General features: G+C 40.3%; 1 protein-coding gene across 1 annotated transcript; it reads left to right on the plus strand.

Moving 5' to 3' along the window:
- The first annotated feature begins 166 nt into the window (after window positions 1-166).
- Window positions 167-10,134, plus strand: LOC111345232 (P-selectin). Its single transcript, XM_022952512.2, has 13 exons — window positions 167-420; window positions 1,197-1,370; window positions 1,666-1,839; window positions 2,306-2,479; window positions 3,081-3,260; window positions 4,290-4,652; window positions 5,172-5,348; window positions 5,926-6,105; window positions 6,583-6,804; window positions 7,506-7,670; window positions 8,146-8,322; window positions 8,745-8,816; window positions 9,402-10,134. The coding sequence occupies exons 1-13, from the start codon at window positions 348-350 to the stop codon at window positions 9,743-9,745; spliced, it is 2,475 nt and encodes an 824-aa protein (XP_022808247.2). The 5' UTR covers window positions 167-347; the 3' UTR covers window positions 9,746-10,134.
- Window positions 10,135-10,775: the final 641 nt, after the last annotated feature.

The following is a 10,775-nucleotide window of genomic DNA, read 5'->3' on the forward strand; positions in this document are numbered from 1 at the left end:
TTGGATGACCTCCAAATACACAGACCTTTTGATGAAATGAAAATGACAGCGCAGTTTCAGCTATAGTGATTTGGCTCACGTAGGGAAAATTCTGCACTAAAATAACACTTTGATGACAGATTTGTTCTCGTTTCCTGCCCTTGGTATCCTGAGAATAACAGCGCTCAAAATGAAGGAATCAAAAGATAACGTTACCGTTGACAGCTTGTCCGAATTAGTGTGCTGAAAGGAAAAATATTTTGGCACGTTCTTGCGTGTTTCTCATTTAATTCCTTTGCGTCTAAAACGCAGAAGCAATACCTTCAAAATACATTTCGTTTTCGTAAACACAGCGTACGGTGAAAACCATGCGTTGCGTTGTAAGCTTTATTTTCGGTCTCTTTCTGCTTCAGCTGGCAAGAGGCGAAGAGAATAAATCAGGTAAGTCATTGTGTGCTGGGCGGTAAAACTGATTATCTCTATTTCAAGTTTAATAAGTTTAGCAACGGGTATTTGTCATGCAACCATTGTAGATGAATAAAAGAGAAAAAAAAAGGGTGCAGAGACAAAAGATGACGGCCATTGAGATTTCGGTTTGAAATTTTGATTACGTTGTGGTATTTACTTAATTCTATGTATCAGTGAACTAAGTGTTGAACGTAACCGGACCTGTTAAAAATGTTCCTGCGAGATAAGTTTACCTTCCTTTTTTTTTCTACGAAAATCCTTGTGTTCGAGCAACTTAGATACCGTGTTGTGTGGGGTGCCGCAAACTGAGGCAACCCTTTTAGTCGTGGGGTGAGGAAACATATTCTTTCCCCAGGGGAGAGCTCTCCAATAACAAAATAGCCCAAGCAGTGGTATGTTAGATTTGTTCCAATTTCAGCGGGGTGCTTAGGGTAGCAAGGATAGCACAGGAAGTGAATCGGATCATGTAACGCAATAGCCGCTTGCTCGCTCGCTCCCGCGTTCGCGCGTGGTTATCGCGATCGTACATGACCAACGAGTAATTAGTTACACAGACACGCCGTTTGCGATTATAATATTGATTATTTAAATGTCCTGTCACCTTGAGCCGAGTCATTCTCTTGACCACAGCAATTATATTGTTTAATTGGTATTCGACGGTACAAATACTCTACTTACTCCTTATTTTGGGCTCAATAAAGAATTGCACAGCTCAAGATGATGATCTTTTTTTTTTTTTTTGATTATAGTCAAGAAATGCCTTGCCCTAGAAGCTCCGGAAAATGCTGAAGCAATTGGCAATAACACAGTTGGTTCTGTTGTCAAATTCTTGTGTAAAAAGGGCTTTTTTCGACTTGGAAGTCCTCACAGAATCAGGTGTCAGTCCAATGGGCAATGGACTAAGCCCAATGTGTCTTGTGTTGGTGAGTACTGATAAAATGTTACTTTCATATATCATGGCTACGACTGTCCTTATGACTTTTTTGTAGCGTGTGTACAATACCATCAATCCGTGAATCTTTCCCTTTCTTGTAGTTGCTTGTTTTCTTTTCGTGGTTTCTGTTCAGTAAAGTTGTTTTATTTTGCTGATTTTGTCGCATTATTCCCCTAAATGATATACAGTCGTTACCCATGTTTCACTTAGTAATGTTGACGATCCTTTTTTTTTCTCACATTTTGTTTATTTTAATTTAGTCATCGGATCGTTTTCCTTTTCAGCTGTAAGTTGTGGAGACCCTGGCTCTCCCTTGAATGGAAAACGCAAGGGTTGGATATTTCAGTACAATCACAGTGTCACTTTCGATTGCCATCGCGGTTTTAAACTGGAGGGACCTAAAACAAGAACCTGCCTTGAGAACCAAACCTGGAGTGCCAGCCAGCCAGTTTGCAAACGTAAGATTAGAACATGAAGCAAGATTTTCCCATGTGTTTTAAAAATATAGCTTACAGTTAAAACAAATGATCATGCTCCCGTAGCAATGAAGTCTCTTGCGTAACGAACAGAATAAACGATTCCACCCATGATGGTAAAATGGATGATGCAACAAAGAGAGAACCGAGTCCCATTATGTCCTCATAATGAAACAAAACCCAACTTAAATAAACGAACCCCCGTTACGCCGAATTAGTTTCCCGCCCTTTAGCACTTCTTCATACGTACCTGGGTGTGCTTATTTTCGGGTTATTGTGGAATCCCCACAAAACGAATCCCTGACCATAGAGCGTAACCATCTAACCCGATAAAATGAATCCTTTTTTTCGTCCTCGACAACATAGTAGAAGTAAAATAAATGGAATAGTATTGCGTGAAAACGATCCAACGTTATGACAGAGACCTTTTTTGATCGAAATATTTTAGCTGTTCCATGTGAGGAGCCTCCAAAAGTGGCTGATGCGGTGATGTTAAGCGGTGGTTTCGTGTTTGGTGCACACGTGTATTACACTTGTAGTGAAGGGTATAAATTGCAAGGACCAGACACGTTGGCATGTGGAGAAGATGGAAAATGGGTCGGTGAGACTCCGGTTTGTAAAGGTGAGTTTCTTGGTTGACTTTCGTTTCATACTTTTATTTTCACTCTACGTAGACGAAGCACGGAGTAAAATGAAATGGCCAGCTGCTTTCAAAATATTCCGCTCACAAAAAAAATTAACTTTGACAACAATAATCAAACATCAAAAGTGAGACATATATGTGTCGAACAATAAATTCTCGACTTACCGTAACTCAGTGCATGAAATAACCAACCCCAACAAACAACAGCAATAAATGCCCACAGGGAGTGGCGGTGTAGCCGAATGGTTAGGGCACTAGACTGGTTGTTCCGGGCTCAAGCACTACACCCTGCTACTTACTGGATTTGTTCTCATTTGCCCCAAGTGCAACTACCTGGCTGCACCTTGTAGAGAACCAACTGGTCTGTCCTCTGCCATTTAGGAGTTTTCAACACTGGGTTTATTTGCAATGTTTGTTTCCATATTTTTTTCTTGGGAAGAGAAGAGTGATTAGGTAGCAGTCGATTAAGGCCATTGCTTATTATTATTAATTTTGTCGCTATCATTATTGCCATTACTATCATTATCATTAGTAAGTGTTATTACAATGAGATTTACCTCCTTTTGCATTCCCCTTTTAGCCATAACGTGTGCTGATCCGGGTACACCCCAACACGGTTCAAGAAATACAACCGGCCCTCCATTCAGTCATATGTCGTTAATCTTCTACGAATGCAGTAATGGATACATTTTGTATGGAACTGACAGGCGTTCTTGTAATGGTGACGGGGAGTGGACTGGGGTACAACCGTTTTGTGTTGGTAAATAAGTAAACAGCTCTGCGCCTTCGATTAATGTTAAAGTGCACCTAAACCCAAAAAATTTTTTTCGCTTAACGAAATAAGCGTATTTTTTGGAGTATTTCTGTACAAAAAGTATTTATTTGCCCAGATCTTCAATTTTCTGTGCCCAGTCAACATGATACGAAAAAATCGGCCGCCATCTTGCTCCACGACCGAGTTTAGAGAGGAATGGCTCTAGCGGGTAATGTGTCGTCAAATCGAGAACGCGAAAGTCTGCATTTCACACATTTTCACTTGTATGGGAAGGTTGTAGTCGATATTTTCCGAAAATATGCCGACTAAGTGTGTTGCAGGAGGATGTAGCAAAGTGCGAAATTTGGAAGAGGGTATCGCGCTTCATACATTCCTCATACAACACACCTAGTCGGCATATTTCGGACAATATCGACGACAACCTTCCCAAACAAGTGAAAATGTGTGAAATGCAGACTTTCATGATCTCGATTTGACGTCACATTACCCGCTAGAACCATTCTTCTTTAAACTCGGTCGTGAGCCAGGATGGCGGCCGATTTTCCGTATTTTGACTGGGCACACAAAATTAAAGATTTGAGCAAATAACAACATTTTTGCACAGAAATGCTCCAAAAAATAAGTTTATTTCGTTAAGCGAAAAAAAAATTTGGGGTTTCGGTGCACTTAAATGATAACTGGATAAAACAACATTTTTTTCGCTTTTTTTATACCTAATGGTGACAATCAGTTTCTTCCCCTACAATCATTGCGCTGTTTTAGTGCTTCTTTCGCTTTCCCTTCCTCACCGCTAACCACTATTCTCCATTTTATCCTGTTTTCACTCCTCTTCAATCCACTGTCCTTCAATCTTCTTTCCATTTTCTCTCACTTACTTTTTTCAAGCTGCCTCTCTCTTAACTTCTCAGCTTCAACTTATTAAAGCTGATTGTCATCAGCACGTTGTTGAGAGGAAAAGGCGAATTTAAATACTCGAGTGTGTTATTTTTCATTCATATATTTTTTATTCTATAGAATGCGCAGGTGTTAACACGCCGGTTTTCGTCAGGAATGGGCAGCGTTTCATCCACGGAATAATTCAGCAAAAAAGCAAAAATATCGTGACGGTTCTGACTGACTCACCTAAAGAAGAAAGAGATGTTGTGATATTTGGACCTGGAACACAGCATTACATCATAGTGGAGGACAAACTCCCATCCTCGAAGAACGTCTTCTTGGGATCGCGTGTGATTGCAATGCAAAGAGGATCGTACATCTTTGCTAAGGTTGACGCGATCAATGGTGACAAGTATTCGGTAACATTTGAGGACAGACAGCGAACTAAGCGGACAGTGGCATTAGAGCATATCCGCAACTTGTTTCCTCCAACATTCTGTGGTACGTAAGTCATGGTGCCTTTAATTAAGCTAAGAAGTGTACTGAAGGGTTGAGGAAATCTTTAGTAGCTACCTTAAACAAAATCTGTCTGGATCATACGGTCAATCTGCTCAGCTCAACCTTCCCTACTATCTTATGGAAATGGCCACTACTTTCTTGTGTATCCTAACGGTAAAAAGCCTTACATAGCCTCACCCAAATAAGGACATGCTCCTTCTGGTTTGACCGCATCTTAAGAAGAAACTTTCCTATGGCTGTTACGTACCCCTATCAAACAGCACACCGCCTTGATATATTGACGTGAGCCACAAATGGAGCCTTTAAGACTTTGGATTAGCCCAACTAACAGACGCCGTTCTATAAATAGAGCCATGCTTCTTGGAAATTAACTTTTGGAAGCACGATTATCAAAGTCTAGGTTTAAATCTATAGATTTTAGAAATCTTGGAAAAAAATTAAAATTTGCACCCAATCTAAGACAGTTTTCTGACATTACACTGTTAATTTAAACCATTTAAGCAACATGTCCAGACCCTGGAAAACCAGACAAAGGCTTTCGAACAGACAACTTAGAGGAGTTCATTGTAAGGACCGAAGTAGAATTTGGTTGTGAAATAAATACCCAGCTGCTTGGATCAAGTAAGAGAACATGTCAACCAAATGGAAGATGGTCTGGAGAACAACCGACCTGCGAAAGTAAGTGTAAAATGATAAATATCAATATGCATATTTTGGAGGGAAAGAAACGAAAACCGCCCTGCAGGTGTCAGTGTTAAGTAAGAGGGATTCGCGTTAGGAAAAAAAATTCAAAGTACAGACAAACTTTCACCAAAAACTCGACGTCTTAGCGTCATTATGACACAGCTATATCGAGAATGAGGATTAGTCAAAGACAGAGCTGAGAAGACTTAATAGAATTGGTAGTTAAAAAGTGTCGGAAATATTTTATCTTGATTAATAAATGATCATCGCCTTTCCACCGCCTCGATTCGCCTCTGCTATTAGCTGTTAATTTGAGAGTCTTTTGTATTTATTTATTTAGTTATTTACTGGCTATAGTTTCTGTGAGCATTTAAAGATCAGACCTTATGAACGTAAGGTACCGAACAAAGACCCTGGCACAAATGGAGTCAGTTTGCACGCTTAGACACGGGCCTAACCTGTAACGATGCCTTTTTATTTCAGTTAGTCTGAATTTAAACGTGCATATCAAGATGTAATTTTTAGATGCATGAATAAAAAAAAAAAAAATGTTGCATCTATTTGCCAATAGTTACTTCTTGCTGGGATCTCGATGTCTTTCCTCCCAAAAACGGCAAACGAATTGGTGATGACTTTTCTATTGGAAGCACCGTAACCTTTTCCTGTGATGAGGGATATGAGCTTGACGGAGAATCGAAGCTGACATGTCGTCCGGATGGTCAGTGGTCTGACAGAACGCCTTTGTGTAAAGGTATGACAAAGCAGAACCCCTTCTTTGCTTAAGCCCGCGTTAAAAATCAATAACTTTTTTTTACTTTCAATTTCCAACCAGATTCTCAATGGATCGATGTCCGCCAGTTCTTTTACTATCAGCTATTAGAATTTTCTATTCTTTCTTTTTGTTTGTTTGTTTGTTTGAGGAGGGAGGAGGGGTAGCCATCGCAATTCTCGGTGATCACTGCAACGTCAACGGGTGACCTCTATATGCTTTTCACGACTATGTCCATTATCAACCCCCCCCCCCCCCCTTCTTACATTATTTGGGAATTTGATTAAGGGGGCACGCGTTTGCCTTGGTGTCTAACAAGCTTCTTTTTCTCTTCCCCCGCCACTTTGACACTTATCTTAAAATGTTCCTGTTTTAATCATTGTTATAGAATATATGCACAATTTGCCACAAGATTGTGTGTGAACGATTACCTAGATATGGAAATTGCAAATTTTACAGATCGCTGCGAGGGCGTGGTTTGTAAACTTGAAGAGAAGTGTGTTTATAACAGCCTCCAAGGGCCCAGATGCGTCTGCCGTAATAACGTGGACTGTCCTGCCGATTTACAACCCATATGTGGTTCTGATGCGAAAACCTATAACAATTACTGCATTATGAAGGCGACTGCTTGTCGAGAAGGCAAGGAGGTGGAGAAGGTCGCAGATAACTCATGTTCTCCTGGTATGTCTTCTTTCGTCTTGCTTCTTCTTTTTTTTTTTTTGAGGTTTCTTAATGCGTAGGCGACTATCATTCCCTAAAGCTGATGCTGGCTGAATAAAAAAACCCATAACTAATGCGCTTTTCTTTCTTAAGTTGTTTGTTTGTTTGTTTGTTTGTTTAAAGAAAAAAACATGTAACCTATGCACTAAGGTACTTGTACGTTACATGATCCTTTAGAATGGTTGTGGCAAAAAACAGTGATAATAGATAACGGGGCAATCATCATGTTAATTTGGAATGTTGTGGGTAGTTTATTTCTGAAACTCCAGTCATTGTAACAGGTCAAAAACTAATGACAGATTATTAACCGCCTCCCGGTTAGCATAATGGATAGAGCGCTGGACTGTTGTGCGGGAGGTCGAGGGTTCGAGCCCCGGCCGGACCAACACTCAGGGTCTTAAAATAATTTAGAAGAATTTGCTGCCTTTCTATAACATCAAGAAATGGTTAGATATTCTAGTTTTCTCGGATAGGGACGAATAAATGGAGGTCCCGTCTCCTGCAAGGTTGGAGTAGGAGACGTTAATTTACAGGGCCATGTATTAGAAAACTGGTTACTGGGTTAATCATGTATTTACCCTCTTAAAATAAAGAACATTGTATTGTATTGTATTGTATTGTATTGTATTAATCTGACGTGTTAACTCTACTTCTAAAATCAGGAGGAATTTGTCAGATAAACCCTGCAAGCAAATGCAGGGCTTACTTCAGAAATTTCTATTTCAACGTGACAAGCAATGTGTGTGAGCCAATCATTGCAGGTGGTTGTCACCCAAGTGGATGGAATGGTTTCCCTACCATGGAAGACTGCAACCGTACTTGTTCTGGTAGGTGGAGTCTACAACATAACTAATTAAAGATTTTCGATCTTTGGGTTCAGGGACCGTTATTATTTATGGCCGGGAGGGGAAAGTGGGGCTGCTGGAGGATATTGGTTGTGTAACGATAAAATTTACTCGATCCACCTAAGGTTCTGTAACTTCCTTATGATCATCTCCCCCACCTCTTTCTTTGGAGTTAATTGGCAGTCGACTTTCTATAGTCCACCCATTACGCTCTGTTGACGACGACTGATCCCCGGCCCCTCCGTCCCTCCTGTAAACCATGTGATCCCCAAAATCTTCCACCAACCCCTCCCTCTCCCCACAGGGGATAAAGAATGCCTGGTCCTTAATTGCTTTTTGAGTTGTCATTGTTCGACTCGAGAAAAGAGCACTAAAAAATTGCTGAATGGTTTTTCAGTACAATTGTACTGCAAATGAATCGCTCTAAGTTACTATTTGATTTATTCAATGCTTTCAGTGGACGTATGTAGCCAGCCTACTGAACCAGGTCCGTGTACTAACACCACACATCGGTGGGCATTTAGCCCCAAAGCTGGTCGTTGTAAACGATTCAACTATGGAGGCTGTTTTGGCAACGAAAATAACTTTGACAGCAAGGACAAATGCAATAAACGTTGTCCTCCTGTAAATACTGGTAAGGTGTTCCTCCCATTTGGTATTTTTGTCCCTCGTGATATTTGGACTGCTTCTCTCTTTTCCTTAGTGTGGTTTGTCGAAGTCAAGCAATGTAGTAGAATTTCCTGAGCCGAGCACGAGCGAAATAGAAGGCCGTGATAGGCTGCGTAGTAATTAATCTTCTGCGCAAACGGGAAAAGCATGGTGGTGAGAAGAGTGTATTGAACAGGAGTCACGCGTACTTGTGATTTCAAATCGAACTCGAGCTGTGCGCTCGTTCAATTTTGAAATCATGTGTATGATTTCAGACCAAATTGCACTCCGCTCAGCGCAACCTAACTATCATTGAGGTAAAACAGGCACTTGAGAAACCTTGCAGTATTTATTTTTTATTTTTTTTTTAATTACTGAGCATGATGAAATAATGCTGGTTTTTCTTAGATCGAGGGAACAAAGCCTGTCCAAGATGCGTTCAAAAGAGACTTCGTGAGGCATGCAAATCCAGTAGTATTGGTGAGTTGGCTTGTTGTCGACGAACGCTTTCCATAGAATTAAATATTGATAAAAGTAAACTAAAAATTATAGCAATGATGATGATAATAATAAAACGAAAACCCCTTTGTCTCTGTATTTGGTCGCTGTAAAGGTCCCAAGCAGCCAGTTTCATTTTCACAAAAGCTCGCCGAAACCCTTTACGGTGGAGCTCCTTAACCCATAACAGCAAAACATGTTAAACAGAATCCCGGTCGCTAGACTGATAAAGTGCTCTCACTCATGATCATTTATTTTTTCTGTCTGGGCTGCGCTGCGAAACGTGCATTGGTCAACACCATCGAACAAACTTACCTAGTTACCACTCTCTTAAATATTGATGTTTGTAGCAAGGTGTTTGGTAGGAATAAGATGACTGGAAGGATTAAGTTCGCTAAATTTCGGTGAGGAACCCATGTATAGTACGTTTATTACCCAGAGATTGCGACCACAACAAGAATAGATACTGATGGTCTTAGGGTCGACCATGTGCTGAAATTTTGCCTCGCGTGTTGTTTCCTTTCTCTTGTGTCTAAACTTTTTCTAAACAATTGTCTTTATTCGCAGCATTTGTAGGCAAAGTCGATAAGAAGTTGCCACATGATTCAGTCAAGAAACAAGCTCGTTATCAGGTCGTGATAAAGAACGTTCTCAGGAATACAGAGGGCTTTCCTACATTGGGAAGTGTTGTCGTCAATGTCCCTTACAGTAGGTCACCAGACTGCCCCTGCCCTTCGCTACCCCAAGAAACGTTCTTTCTGATGGGAAATGTCGTGGTTGAACCAAAAGGCAACAATGCAAAAGTTGGCATAACAGTCACAAAGCCTGCAGTTGTGCAAAAATGGAGCCAAGAGATCCTTCAGAAAATGAATAAAAAATGCAAAGATTTGGATTATCGTGAACTACTCTAATCTTCCAAAGTTTTATGGACAAACCACCCTTTTTTAATGTCAATGAAATTGAAAACAAAGTAATTATAAGGAGGATTAGATATTGTGACAGCGACGGCGTGCTCAAAGAACACTTCCTAAATTAAAAACGTCATAGCTTGGCTTTAAACTCAGAGCATGTGTTTTATTCGGCGTGCGTTTGCTTTGCATTTGCTTACTTGTGATAATTTTTTAAAAATAACGTTCGTCGCTTTTTTTTTTTTTGACTTGAGGAACTATGTGAACTGCGTTTTAGTTTAGTAGAGGCCAATATTTTATTTTTAAAATAACTCGCTTTGAACCAAAAAGTCTCAAACTATATCAAGGGGGTTTTAGGTGTGTGGTTAATAAAATTTGCATTTTCAAAGAGAGTCTCTGTTGATTCTACGTGTAGTATTTTTTCCCATGTAAGATCAACCTAATAAACTAGACGTAATGATGGGCACTATCTTTTTTTCTTTTTTTTCTTTTCTTTTCTTTTATTTTTTTAACGCAGGCCTTGTGCTTGCCTTGTCGCGCCTAAAAACCACCGAGTGAATATGACGCAGTAGACTTTATCGGACATAATAAAGGAAGGTCTTGGGATGGGTCTCCGCCGCTGGAGAGGATCATTTCTTATTCAAACAAAGCTGCTACTCCAAGGTTTTTCTTTTCTTTCGCTGGGATCCATCTATTCGAAATTTGTTCCGTATGCTTTCTGTTTTGATTTTCTCTGGCTGTATGACAAGCCTCAATTGGTAACTTTTCATGGAGAGGCTTAGCAGGCAGGTCTTGTTGATGTGGAACATGAAAAGCCTCAGCAAAAAACTTGCTTGCCGCTTTTTAGACAGCTTATTAGATAGGTCGCGTTGATGGAAAACAAGAAAAGCCACTTACCTGAAAGCTTACTTCCCGCAACAGTTCATTTCTATCGTGTGACTAACATGTGACCGAAGCGCGTGACCCTCAATGCGATTGGGACTTAGTCTTCATAAGCTCAAATACAAGGCGTGGACACTATCCCTGTTAGATT

Source organism: Stylophora pistillata, chromosome 4 (genome assembly GCF_964205215.1).
Source record: "Stylophora pistillata chromosome 4, jaStyPist1.2, whole genome shotgun sequence".
NCBI lineage: Eukaryota > Metazoa > Cnidaria > Anthozoa > Scleractinia > Pocilloporidae > Stylophora > Stylophora pistillata.